Consider the following 14,895-nt stretch of genomic DNA (forward strand, 5'->3'; position numbering starts at 1 on the left):
CACTCCTCTCCCTCCCTCCCTCCTGTCCCCCACTCCTCTCTCTCTTTCCCTCCTGTCCCCCACTCCTCTCCCTCTCTCCCTCCTGTCCCCCACTCCTCTCCCTCTCTCCCTCCTATCCCCCACTCCTCTCCCTCTCTCCCTCCTGTCCCCCACTCCTCTCCCTCTCTCCCTCCTGTCCTCCTCTCCTCTCCCTCTCTCCCTCCTGTCCCCCACTCCTATCCCTCTCTCACTCCTGTCCCCCACTCCTCTCCCTCTCTCCCTCCTGTCCCCCACTCCTCTCCCTTTTTCCCTCCTGTCCCCCACTCCTCTCCCTCTCTCCCTCCTGTTCCCTAATCCTCTCCCTCTCTCCCTCCTGTCCCCCTCTCCTCTCCCTTTCCCTCTCCTGTCCCCCTCCTGTCCCCCACTCCTCTCCCTCTCTCCCTCCTGTCCCCCACTCCTCTCCCTCTCTCCCTCCTGTCCCCCACTCCTCTCCCTCCTGTCCCCCACCCCTCTCCCTCTCTCCCTCCTGTCCCCCACTCCTATCCTTCTCTCCTTCCCTCCTGTCCCCCACTCCTCTCCTTCCTGTTTCCCAACTCCTCTCCCTCTCTCCATCCTGTCCCCCACTCCTCTCCCTCTCTACCTCCTGTCCCCCACTCCTCTCCTTCTCTCCCTCCTGTCCCCACTCCTCTCCCTTTCTCACTCCTGTCCCCCACTCCTCTCCCTCTCTCCCTCCTGTCCCCCACTCCTCTCCCTCTCTCCCTCCTGTCAACCACTCCTCTCCCTCCCTCCCTCCAGTCCCCCACTCCTCTCCCTCTTTCCCTCCTGTCCCCCACTCCTCTCCCTCTCTCCCTCCTGTCCCCCACTCCTCTCCCTTTTTCCCTCCTGTCCCCCACTCCTCTTCCTCTTCCCTCCTGTCCCCCACTCCTCTCCCTCTCTCCCTCCTGTCCCAACTCCTCTCCCTCTCTCCCTCCTGTCCCCCACTCCTCTCCCTCTCTCCCTCCTGTCCCCCACTCCTCTCCCTCTCTCCTTCCTATCCCCCACTCCTCTCCCTCTCTCCTCCTGTCCCCCACTCCTCTCCCTCTCTCCCTCCTGTCCTCCACTCCTCTCCCTCTCTCCCTCCTGTCCCCCACTCCTCTCCTTCTCTCACTCCTGTCCCCCACTCCTCTCCCTCTCTCCCTCCTGTCCCCCACTCCTCTCCCTCCCTCCCTCCTGTCCCCCACTCATCTCCCTCCCTCCCTCCAGTCCCCACTCCTCTCCCTCTTTCCTCCTGTCCCCCACTCCTCTCCCTCTCTCCCTCCTGTCCCCCACTCCTCTCCCTTTTTCCCTCCTGTCCCCCACTCCTCTCCCTCTCTCCCTCCTGTCCCCCACTCCTCTCCCTCTCTCCCTCCTGTCCCCAACTCCTCTCCCTCTCTCCCCCTGTCCCCCACCTCCTCTCCCTCTCTCCCTCCTGTCCCCCACTCCTCTCCCTCTCTCCCTCCTATCCTCCACTCCTCTCCCTCTCTCCCCTCCTGTCCCCCACTCCTCTCCCTCTCTCCCTCCTGTCCTCCACTCCTCTCCCTCTCTCCCTCCTGTCCCCTACTCTTCTCCCTCTCTCCCTCCTGTCCCCCACTCCTCTCCCTCCCTCCCTCCTGTCCCCCACTCATCTCCCTCTCTCCCTCCTGTCCCCCACTCCTCTCCCTCCTGTCCCCACCCTCTCCCTCTCTCCCTCCTGTCCCCACTCCTATCCTTCTCTCCCTCCCTCCTGTCCCCCACTCCTCTCCTTCCTGTCCCCAACTCCTCTCCCTCTCTCCATCCTGTCCCCCACTCCTCTCCCTCTCTCCCTCCTGTCCCCCACTCATCTCCCTCTCTCCATCCTGTCCCCCACTCCTCTCCCTCTCTCCCTCCTGTCCCCCACTCCTCTCCCTCCCTCCCTCCTGTCCCCCACTCATCTCCCTCTCTCCCTCCTGTCCCCCACTCCTCTCCCTCCTGTCCCCACCCTCTCCCTCTCTCCCTCCTGTCCCCCACTCCTATCCTTCTCTCCCTCCCTCCTGTCCCCCACTCCTCTCCTTCCTGTCCCCAACTCCTCTCCCTCTCTCCATCCTGTCCCCCACTCCTCTCCCTCTCTCCCTCCTGTCCCCCACTCATCTCCCTCTCTCCATCCTGTCCCCCACTCCTCTCCCTCTCTCCCTCCTGTCCCCCACTCCTCTCCCTCCCTCCCTCCTGTCCCCCACTCCTCTCCCTCCCTCCCTCCTGTCCCCCACTCCTCTCCCTCTTTCCCTCCTGTCCTCCACTCCTCTCCCTCTCTCCCTCCTGTCCCCCACTCCTCTCGCTCTCTCCCTCCTGTCCCCCACTCAACTCCCTCTCTCCCTCCTGCCCCCCACTCATCTGCTTCTCTCCCTCCTGTCCCCCACTCCTCTCCCTCCCTCCCTCCCTCCTGTCCCCCACTCCTCTCCCTCTTTCCCTCCTGTCCCCCACTCCTCTCCCTCTCTCCCTCCTGTCCCCCACTCCTCTTCCTCACAAATGCCTGCTGCAGGAACACCCATCATTTCAAAATCTTGTTTCTTGTTCCCTCTCTATGATGTTTCTTTTTCTTTTAATCTTTCTTGATGTTTTTCTGTTTAATCTTCTTTCCTCTTCTCCTTCTCTCTCCTTCTCTCTCTATCCATGTCTTTCTCTCGCTCTGTTACTCTATTAACTAGAATCCTGGAGTTCTATAGGCTACCGTCTCCTCAGTAGCCCATTCTGCTGAATTCACACACATTGATTTACGAGCTGAGCTTCCCAAATATACGAGCTGATAAAAATATGACTTCATTTAGATGCATTACCCATTAATTGTTTGCTTTAAATCTATGGTGGGTTGGGCAGCAGAGTGCTGGCTTCAACCAAGCAGAACGCTCATTAATTTGATACCAAATATTGTTATCATTATAGAAACCAGCTGAAACACAAGCCTGGTAGCAGAATGGGAGTGTTAGCCAGACCACACCAATGAGAAGAGCGTGTGATTCTACTTAGACACAAACGAAGAGATTACATTTATCTCAACACATTGTAAATACGGTGATGATATCTGCCAGGTTTTATTTTCGTGTCTCAGAGGGCAGGATAATATATTGTTTTTTTTTTATAACAGTGTTAATTAGAAAATGAATTAAACAATGCTGACGAATGCCCTCTTCACCTCTTGCATAATCTCTATCACCTATGAGAAGCAGGCAGGGCCGTAGCTACATATGAGGTTCGGACCTCGGCCATTTTGTATTTAAGAGTTTCAATAAGTCAGGTTCTCAACTTACTGTTGAGAATTAGAACACTAGAAAACACAGGGTGCAATTGGAAACTTGATGGTAGCAGTTTTCCTCTCGTTATATGTCACTCATTGATAGTCCCTCAATTAGACCATGTCAGTTCACATTTTTTACATTGGTATATTAGCGTACTTAGTCTAGCCTATCTATTGTTGTAATCATGGCCAAATTGTGGACTGGGCATGCAGGTCACGTGCCCAGGGGCCCTGACCTTCAGGGGGTTCACATTGATTTTATTAGTCACTCTAACTCAGATGTCATATTAACCTGGCATAAGTCATCGCAAAATGTGTAGAATTGCAGGAAATTGGTTAATAAAATACTTTTTCTGCTAACAGATCCCTCAGTATGTTTTAAATTATAGTGTTTAATCCCGGTGCTGAGTTCATGTGAGCAGCTAATTGTATAGCTAGCAGGCTATGTTTGTAGATCGACTGAGGAGATCGAAGCTACAGAAACCAATGTGATAATGGCTGGGGTTATTTTTGCTTGTTTTAGGTGTTCTCCAAGTAGCATTTTAGAGTTTTTAAATTGTATAGAAATGCATTAAATGAGCTGACCTCACAAAAAATATCGGACCACACTAAAACTGTTAGGCCATTATGTGTTTGGGGTTATTACGTGAAGAATAATTGTGTACCGAACATTAACAGTGGACTATAACTAATGTGCACTTAGACATAAAGCTATGGCCGGATTGTGCACACCATCCCCTTTAATGTGCCGTCATAACTCTGGTCTGGAAGCAGACTTTCCTCTCTCTCCCCTCCCTTTTTCCCTTCCTTCACTGTCTGAATGTCCTCCTCCGTCAGGAATGGCTGAGGGAGTTTCTGTGACGCGTGGAGGTCATCTGATGGCTTTAGATGGTGTTAGTGTGAAAGACTAACTACGACAGAGAGTACTGCGGCTCTCTCTATGCCTGTTTTCTCTGCTCTGCTCTCCCACCTCTCCTTCCCTGGAGGTGCAGGATACAACAGTCCACATATGCACTAGTCTACACACGGACTATGTCACTTCAGTGTGTCTTAATGAACTCCACATTACCAGACACTGTATATATCATCTTAAGAAATCCCCTGCTTTGGTTTGGGTCAGTCATATTCGGTCTCATTGATGTTTATGAACGATCATGAATACTATGAAATAATCTTGTATACAGAGGTTTATAATTGGTTAAGTCAACCTGCCCAATACAATCCTACTCATATAAGTCTAATACACTGAAGTGTGCAGAAGCTATAGAGGGAATCTATAGAAACATATATGTACACACATATACAGTATGTGTGTAAACAGCAGTCTGGCCTTGTGGAGGACATGGGCACAGGGGGAATAACTGTGAGAGCCAATGCTGTTCAGTGGGTTCATTTCCTTATTGATTGACTAACTTGCTTTTCTCTGAGTGTTTGAAATTAATAACAGCCAGCAAAAATCAGACCGAGGGATGAAAATCAACACTTTCCCTGCAGTGAAGCCATTCATCAAGCCAACGAGAGGGGGAGGAGAGGAGGAGAACTGATGTTTGGAGTGGAGGAGAGGAAGAGAGGACGAGGGAGGCAGGTGCGGTTTGGAGGGGAGGAGGAAGGAGAGAAAGGTGACGTCTAGGGAGGGAGTGAGGGAGGGGACGGAGGGGAGGTTTTCTGGGAAGGAGCAGAGGGAGGGATGTACTGTTTGCTAAGGAGGAAAAGGAGGAGAAGGGGGACGTTTGGAGGTGATGGGGTGAGGAGTCAGGGTGTACTGTTCTAAAAGAAGTACACAACAGGAAGAAGGAGAAGGTTGTCACTGAGGTGTGAGGAGGATGTAGCAACGATAGAAGGAGAAGGGGAAAGGACAGAGACTCAGTTGAGAATGAGAGACAGAGGGGGAGAGAGAGAGAGAGAGAGAGAGAGAGAGAGAGAGAGAGAGAGAGAGAGAGGGAGAGAGAGAGAGCGAGAGAAAGAGAGAGAGAGAGAGAGGGAGAGAGAGAGAGAGAGAGAGAGCGACAGAGACAGTCAGAGACAGACAGAGAGAGAGAGAGAGAGAGAGAGAGAGAGAGAGAGAGAGAGAGAGAGAGAGAGAGAGAGGGAGAGAGAGAGAGAGAGACAGAGAGAGAGAGAGAGAGAGAGAGAGAGAGGGAGAGAGAGAGAGCGAGAGAAAGAGAGAGAGAGAGAGAGAGGGAGAGAGAGAGAGAGAGAGAGAGCGACAGAGACAGTCAGAGACAGACAGAGAGAGAGAGAGAGAGAGAGAGAGAGAGAGAGAGAGAGAGAGAGAGAGAGAGAGAGAGAGAGAAAGAGGGAGAGAGAGAGACCGACAGAGACAGACAGAGAGAGAGAGAGAGAGAGAGAGAGACAGACAGAGAGAGACAGTCAGAGACAGACAGAGAGACTGTGGTAAGAGTCCTTCTCATATTAGAGAGTTTATATGAGGACGTCTTTTAAAACCATGTACAGAGTTTCCTTGCCAATGGCTAATGTGTGGATTGCATAGCTATAGACTGAGGTACAGGCTTCCAGGCAGTGTCCACTAATAGTGGTGGTCTGTTCCAAGGCCTTCACCAGTAAGTGCTCTTTCAAGAGACCTCTGATGTCCAGTAGCTCTCCACAGTTTAGCCCACTGGGCAGGATGCTGGTCTGAAACAAACAAATGTATCTGTCTAGTACACCTTCCCCTCTCAGTCTTCTATATGCTAGTGACGGTATCCACAATTGGTGCTACTTTAGCTGAGGGTAAATGTAATTAGATACACAAAACAATACTAACAAGCAAAGGGAAGTGTTATTATGCAGACACAGTGGCTGTCTCTACACTGCTCTGCCACACCCCTGCCATACCTCTTCCCTACCCTGCTCTGCCACACCCCTGCCATACCTCTTCCCTACCCTGCTCTGCCACACCCCATGCCACACCTCTTCCCTACCCTGCTCTGCCACACCCCTGCCATACCTCTTCCCTAACCTGCTCTGCCACACCCCTGCCACACCTCTTCCCTACCCTGCTCTGCCACACCCCTGCCATACCTCTTCTCTACCCTGCTCTGCCACACCCCTGCCACACCTCTTCCCTACCCTGCTCTGCCACACCCCTGCCACACCTCTTCCCTACCCTGCTCTGCCACACCCCTGCCACACATCTACCCTACCCTGCTCTGCCACACCCCTGCCACACCTCTTCCCTACCCTGCTCTGCCACACCCCTGCCGTACCTCTTCCACTACACTACACTACCCAGGTCCTTCACACCCTATGTGGGGCTGACTAGGATATTACAGCTGAGTCTTTGTTTTTGGCTTGGGAAAGAAGAGAGGAGTGCCATGTTGAGAATTATGCAACAGGAAAATAATTAGCAAAGTGTAGCTATGCCCATTCGCCCTGGGCTAAATCTAGCACCAGTTCACAACCAAGCCCAGTCCAGCTTAGAGGAGGGTAATCAGAAACCCTGGTGGTACTGAACAGTACTCCTTTGTTCTTTCCCTCTGCCTCTATTTACAGTAGAAAGATATACAATGACTATACGAAACATTAGGAACACCTACTCTTCCATGACATAGACTGACCAGGTGAATCCAGGTGAAAGTTGTGCTCCCTTATTGGTGTCATCTATTAAATACACTAAATACACATCAGTATAGATGAAGGGGAGGAGACAGGTTAAAGAATGATTTTTAAGCCTTGAGACATGATTGTGTATGTGTGCCATTCAAAGGGTGAATGGGCAAGACAAAATATGGAAGTGCCTTTGAACGGGGTATGGTAGTAGGTGCCAGGATCACCGGTTTGATTGTGCCAAGAACTGCCAAGAAGTTTTCATACTCAACAGTTTCCCGTGTGTATCAAGAATGATCCACCACCCAAAGGACATCCAGCCAACTTGACAACTGTGGGAAGCATTGAAGTCAACCCTGTGGAACGCTTTCAATACCTTGTAGAGTCCATTCCCCAACGCATTGAGTCTGTTCTGAGGGCTAAAGGGGTTGCAACTCAACATTAGGAAGTTGTTCCTTTTGTACACTCAGTGTGTGTGCCACACTGCTAACATTCTTAACCCTTTGTCAAACATTTTCTGTCTCTAATGTCACTGAGTACAGTCTTATAGTCTTTAAATCCTATGCCCTGCACTCTCTGACCGAGATAAAGGTCTAGAGATACCCAGAGCCTATTATAAAACTCTGGACTGAAGGCAAGTGTCTAAGATACGTTTCTCAGTCTATGATGTAGAGACTAAAGAGGACCACAGAGCCTATAACAGGACCCAGAGCCCAAGGCTGGGCCAGGCTTGGCCGAGGGTGAAAGTAATCATGATTCATGGTGCCTGACAGTGGGTGACGTCAACTGTACCCAGCTGGCTGTACATGGAGATCTATATTTTTAACCTTAAAGCCAGACCACAGTGTCTTCGGTTATCCAGGCTAAATATAGACTCCTACTGCACACTTCTCCAGTTTCTCACTCCTTTCTGAGAGGCAGGTGGAGGATAAAAGAGGGTGAGAGAGAGAGAGAGAGAGAGAGAGAGAGAGAGAGAGAGAGAGAGAGAGAGAGAGAGAGAGAGAGAGAGAGTGGGGGGTTGAGGTGGATAGAGTTTGTGGGGTAGGGGGGGAACATGTCGCTCCGGTCCTGATGCAAATAAATCACCCTCAACTGTTGACCCGTGTGTAGCGAAAGGGGTTGGAGGGATTGTTTTCATACCCCTGCTCTGCTCTCATCCTCTCCTCTCCTCCACCTTCCTCCGCCTCTCTACCCCCTCTCCCACCTCCCTCCATCACTTTCCCCTCTTCCGTGTGACAGGTCAATCTGGATGGATTTCATCTGCCCTCCCTCGTCTAGGGAGGCCAACATCCTGTATGGCAACTAGAAATAGAGTGACCGCTCTGGTACAGAAGAGGGAGGGGGGGGGGGGAGTACTACTGAGCAGCTAGAGAGAAGTGGTGAGGGTGAGAGGATGCTGTTTACACACACATGTAAACAGGCATGGACAACATCCACACACACACACACACACACACACACACTCACTCTGTGGTGATCGTGAGATGGGTGTCTTTGTGAAAGGGGTGCTGTGTGTGGCTGAAACGGAGTCAGCGAGTCTGACCCAAGCCACCCTACTGTCACACGGTCACACAGCCACGGGTAGTGGCCCTCCCTGTCCGTTAGACACTGCCCCACATCTGACAACACACACACACAAATTCAATGGCACATAAGCCAGCCTCTTCATCCTCCTCAGCCCTCAACTCATAAGCATGGGAGTGCATGCACACACACATACACGGAAAGACACACACACACACCTGTCACGTTGTCCTTGTCAGCAGATTCTGGGTCTCTTTCCCCCTGCTGGGTGTTGAACTCCAGTCCCCCTCTGCCAGGGCCACCACTAGGGTAAGGTGCCTGCCTGCCGTCCTCCCAGTCACGTATGAACACACACACACACACACACAGACACACTAGAACATCTGTTGGTAAAAAGGACAAACTCGTCTCAGCCATGACCCCTCTCCTCACACAGACACAGCAGCCCTTATTCCACGATTCCTCCTGTATTTATTACTTGTACAGTTTGACAGTTTAGTCATTCAGCAGACGCTCTTATCCAGAGTGAATTACAGGTCGTGCCTTCCTCTTAAGGTAGCGAGGAGGGACAGCCACATATCACAGCCATAGTAAGTACATGTTTCCTCAATAAAGTAGCTACCAGCAAAGTCAGAGCTAGTAATAGAAATAAAATAAAAATATACAAATGAAAGTGCGAGTGTTAGTTCACAAATGGCATTATTTTTTTTCCCTAAAAAAAATATATATATATACAGTATATATACAGTATATATATAAAATACATTGTTGTCCTAACTATTCTTTCACTCTCTCGGTCGTGTCTGAGGCTCAGATGGTGACACCTGTGTTTTGGTGGCTGGTGGTGGCTGGCCCGCTCCAGCCAGAGTCAGGACTCTCTTTCCCCAGGCAAGGACACTCAGACCCTGGCTCTTTGTTTCCATCACTCAGCCTGTCCTCCTGGAGCTACGTGGCCAGACTGCTCATCGCACTCCCCTCCTCCCCCCATCCCTTCTCATGTGCATGGATTTGCATAAAACAAAGACACTGCCTAGCCTACGTCGTCTAAGGAAAGACAGAAACTAAGATGACTGTCGGCCAGCGACCGGACTGGGCCAAGCCGAGCTGTAAGAGGTTTGGCAGGTAGTCAGGTTACGGTACGACGTTTTGACACATGGTGGCGAGTAAGATGGACACCCTCATGGTTTTCCACTTGGCCTCGCTTCCACTCGCCAACAGTCCGTTCTCTGACATGGCGTTGTTTATATCCTGTGCAGGTGAGCAAAGGTCACCTGATTCACGGTGGTGACATGGGAGGAGAAGAGGAGCACTTAAAACACTTCATCTAAAGATAATTTGTCCTTGTCTCCCCTGATGCCTTTTGTCCTCTCTCACTCTCTCACTCTCTCTCTTTTTGCTGAAGTAAAGTAGAACTGGAGACAGGCCAGCTACTGATCCCAGGCCCCACTTAGAGACAATAAGGGAAATAACACTGGACACACTAAAGGCCATAATGGAATGTCTCGATCTAGCAGTATAGCTTATAGAGATAGAGACCACAGAATGTGCCATCCCATTTCAGGCTATTTTGGAAAAGTGATATTTCTGAATACTTTTCACAAATAAATTATGGTTATATATTACTGAGTGTATAAACATTAGGAACACCTTCCCAATATTGAGTTGCACCAGCTTTTGTCCTCAGAACATCCTCAATTCATCGGGGCATGGACTCCACAAGGTGTCAAATGCGTTCCACAGGGACGCTGGCCCATTTTCACTCCAATGCTTCCCACAGTTGTGTCAAGTTGGCTGGATGTCCTTTGGGTGTTCGACCATTCTTGATAAACACGAGAAACGGTTGAGCATGAAAAACCCAGCAATGTTGCAGTTAATTGAGACACTCAAACCGCTGCACCTTGCACCTACTGCCATACCCTTTTCAAAGGCACTTAAATATTTTGTCTTGCCCATTCACTTTCTAAATGGCACATATACCCAATCCATGTCTCAATTGTCTCATGTCTTCTCCCCTTCTCCCCTTCTTCATCTACACTGATTCAAGTGAATTTAACAGGTGACATCAATAAGGGATCATAGCTTTCACCTGAATTCACCTGGTCAGTCTATATCATGTAAAGAACAGGTGTACCTAATGTTTTGTCCACTCACTGTATGTGTCTTTCTCTGCTTGTGCAGTGTGTTAACCATCTGTAACTCAGTCATAACAAATCACTCCTTCGGTCTGAGTAGAGTTCCAGTTAGGGGAGCACCAGGCAGTGTACTGTTACTGGTCCTGTTGACAGGGTAAGCCCAGTGACTGAGGGCTGAGTAGAGTCACTGGTCCCCGGGCACAGACTGGGGATCAGGGGGATGAGAGGGATTTCCAACAGGAGCTGCCTGGGGGGGTATGAGGAGCAGCTGCCTGCAGAGGGAACATGGACGTTTCGGGGAGATGATTGGAGGTATGAGGGGGGTTGTAATGTATAGTGTACCATATTGGGGTATGGAGGGTTTAGGGGCTATTAGTGACTCCTTTTATGATGGAACGGGATATGATCAGTACAGCTGAATGTAAACACGGAACAAACCACCAAATAAAAATGTCAATACACACTCCTTAAAACACTGTTTCACTCACACACACACTAGCATGTCTTCTCTGTCACAGTAGGCACCCATATAGACAGAGCAGCTCAAGCCTCATGCTGAACGGAGTGTCCCTCCTAACAGATTAGTCGATGGGTTTCGGCGCGGCACAATCAGCGAAGCCATTACAGAAACAATTGGTTTTATGATAAACATTGGCCTCAGTTTCCCTTCATCTCTGTGCATCGATTACAGACGACTGCAGAAATGTTCTTTAGTCGGATCCCTTTTGTATAAAAACCCTACTCTGGGTGTTGCTACAGGTTCAATATAATAGAAAGTGCCATCGAACCCAGGAGCTGGGATAAGTGTGTTGTTCTGGCAGATAGACAGAGAGGATTCTCTCTGGTCTCCATAAGACAGGTTTATGTTTCCAGCATGGCCCATATATTTCCGAGATGTACATTAAGAGTGAGGATGGGACATGAACATGCTGGAGTACTGCTCCATGAACATCATAAAGTGATGAGATGGAGAAATATATTGAGAGACATGTTGTAGAGGTAACATGATGGCGGCGTCAGATTCATGAATAAAGAATGACAAACACTATTACATAGCTGTAATGGACCCTCCAGAGAACCACACATTATGTTAGGGTATCATACAGTATAGACTGGGTCGTTCAGTGTAATACACGTTCAATTGCATTCGGTTTCAAATGTGTTGATAGTGGAAAGTGGAAAAACAATTCATTAAATTAAACTGATTCATTAAAAACACTGGTTTTGCGACTGTAAAAGTAAAAAATGAATAATGATGGTAATAATAATTATATGGTCAATAATAATAATTTTCAACACCACATGAATAGAAAAGAGAGAGAGAGAAAGAGAGATGTGTTTTACCTCAGACATCAAGGCCAAGGGCAGGGAGGTGCGAGGCTCTCGATCACAGATGGAGGAATTTTCTGGATGACCTGAAAATGCAGATAGCAGAAGACCCAGTCAAAACACACACACACACACACACTCACATTGAGCAGGTTGCGTTCTCACCTCGGCTACGCAGTACAATCCATACGGTAGCTTACTGTAGACAAGATTTGATGTGGAGGAAAGGGAAGAACATTTGCATTCCAATAGACTCTGTGTATCCAGTCTCCAGGCATCTAAACATATTCATCCGATATGACAGAAATACCCAGAGAAATGTCTATGAGAGAGGGAAGTGAAAGACCAAATCAAATGACAAAGCCAACAGTAATGAAAGAGTCATTATTAACCCTGAATATGAATATATAAATTTCACAAATCATATTAACTGCACATTGATTTGCAAACATATACACATACATGCATGCCAACGTGCACACACATACACACAAACTCTGCCGGAATCTTCACGTACGCAGCTGGTGAGTTTTCAGTCAACTCAGCTGGGTATCTAAAGGCCCAACAGCATATGGTGTACTAATGCAGACACCTACACAAACACAAACACACACACAGAGAGAATGTGAAAGTGAGATGCACAAACATATACAGTAGTATACAGCCCCATGCTCATGATGGTGACTTGGCTCCTGGTACCATTGGAGAGGTCGACAGCCCAGCCCTCACTGGCTGGGTCTGGACCTAGCATCACTCTGAGCTATCACCGACTGGGTCTGGACCTAGCATCACTCTGAGCCCTCACTGGCTGGGTCTGGACCAAGCCTCACTCTGAGCCCTCACCGACTGGGTCTGGACCAAGCATCACTCTGAGCCCTCACTGGCTGGGTCTGCACCTAGCATCACTCTGAGCCCTCACCGACTGGGTATGGAACTAGCATCACTCACTGGCTGGATCTGGAACCTAGCATCACTCTGAGCCCTCACTGACTGGGTATGGAACTAGCATCACTCTAAACCTTCACTGGCTGGGTATGGAACTAGCATCACTCACTGGCTGGGTCTGGAACCTAGCATCACTCTGAGCCCTCACTGACTGGGTCTGGACCTAGCATCACTCTGAGCCCTCACTGGCTGGGTCTGGACCTAGCATCACTCTGAACCCTCACCGACTGGGTCTGGACCTAGCATCACTCTGAGCCCTCACTGGCTGGGTCTGGACCTAGCATCACTCTGAGCCCTCACTGGCTGGGTCTGGACCTAGCATCACTCTGAGCCCTCACTAGCTGGGTCTGGACCCAGCATCACTCTGAGCCCTCACTGGCTGGCTCTGGACCTAGCATCACTCTGAGCCCTCACTGGCTGGGTCTGGACCCAGCATCACTCTGAGCCCTCACTGGCTGGGTCTGGACCTAGCATCACTCTGAGCCCTCACCGACTGGGTCTGGACCTAGCATCACTCTGAGCCCTCACTGGCTGGGTCTGGACCAAGCATCACTCTGAGCCCTCACCGACTGGGTCTGGACCAAGCATCACTCTGAGCCCTCACTGGCAGGGTCTGGACCTAGCATCACTCTGAGCCCTCACTGGCAGGGTCTGGACCTAGCATCACTCTGAGCCCTCACCTGCTGGGTCTTGGCCTAGCATCACTCTAAACCCTCATTGGCTGGGCCCAGACAGACAGACAGACAGACAGACAGACAGACAGACAGACAGACAGACAGACAGACAGACAGACAGACAGACAGACAGACAGACAGACAGACAGACAGACAGACAGACATTGTAGGAATGAGATGGGGATGAAATAGAGAGGAGAGAAAGAGAGATGGAAGCTCTGGGAGGAGTGGAGGTCACCTTGCTTGGTTAAGAGATCAATGTCCGTTTGACATGCAGCGAGGTGGTGTGGTGTGTGTGTGTGCATGTGTGTGTGCATGTGTGTGTGTATGTGCATATCAAATCAGTAGAGTTAGTGTGAAAAGTCTGAGTGGTATCACTCCGCATCGTAGAGGATGAAAAACATATTTATTTATTTATTCTGTAAAAATCATTATTCATATTTATTTACATTTTTATGCTTTTATACAAACCATCTATAATTGAAACAGCTAAATAAGCAGTGGTAACATTTGCTATAAAATAACTGTACACACACCCATAGAAATGGTGGAAAAATGACAGTCTAAGAAATACTTCATCTTCACACTGCAGTGGAGAAAATGTGAAATGATTGGGTTTTCAAATAAATGCCACATAACTCAATTTTACTGAGCTCTGACAAACTCCAGGAAAACAGCGGTGACGCAGTCTGCTGATGTAGAGAGCACAGCAGGACATAAAGTCAGCGCGTCTAAATCACTGCACGTGTAAACGTTTATCAGAGAGATGCAGATACGTTATGCCTGAACGCAGCCCAAACTAGCCCCTAACTTCTCTGAAGAAGCAGATGGGTACGTTCAAGGACCTTCTATTTAGAAGTGCTATTTATTTAGTTAATATGATTCCCTGCAACCTTCTAGAACCAGGTGGTAAGAGTTAATATTATAACTTCCTAAATTCATATTGGTGTACAGTTTATTTGGCAATAATTGGTTTATGCTTCTGACTCACACAGGAGCATATACACAGATGCATACATTCAGCCTACAAAATGAATTGCAATAACTCATGAGAATAGGGAGGTGCTAGGCTACTTTGGCTTGGAGTGCATCCCAAAAAATGTATCGATTATTCAGACGTTTGGGAGAATTACTTCAACCGGAGTAGCCTAGCACATTCATATCATCAGAGTTATTTTGATTTAAAAATAATAAGAATTGTTGTTAAATATTTTTTTTCTGAGTGAGATTTTTTCTAGAATGAAAAGCAGATGTCAATCGGGGGAAAAAAAGAGAAAGTATTTTAAAGTAGAAGTCTGCTGCTCTCTCGCTCTCTTTCTGTCTCTGTCCTGCCATCCTCTGTGCCACCGGACCTCAGGGGGCTGGTGTTGGATTCAGTCCCAGTCCCTTTGCTTTAGCTCCATTTGCAGACATATAAAATGACCCCTCAGAGTATGGCTACACTTCATTATCAACATAACCTGCAGCCAGCCACTCTCAAGGACAACTCTCTAATGAGTCA

At 49.1% G+C, this 14,895-nt stretch overlaps 1 protein-coding gene across 1 annotated transcript in view; it reads right to left on the minus strand.

Annotated features, from left to right (window-relative positions):
- Nucleotides 1-14,895, minus strand: part of LOC110506623 (transcription factor Maf-like) — a 152,691-nt gene that overhangs the window by 124,695 nt on the left and 13,101 nt on the right. The window contains exon 2 of the mRNA XM_021586371.3: nt 11,791-11,861. Within this exon, the coding sequence (XP_021442046.1) occupies nt 11,834-11,861 (28 nt within the window). The 3' untranslated portion in view covers nt 11,791-11,833. The remainder of the gene's footprint in view (nt 1-11,790; nt 11,862-14,895) is intronic.

Source organism: Oncorhynchus mykiss, chromosome 26 (assembly GCF_057628025.1).
Source record: "Oncorhynchus mykiss isolate SJ-2025 chromosome 26, ASM5762802v1, whole genome shotgun sequence".
NCBI lineage: Eukaryota > Metazoa > Chordata > Actinopteri > Salmoniformes > Salmonidae > Oncorhynchus > Oncorhynchus mykiss.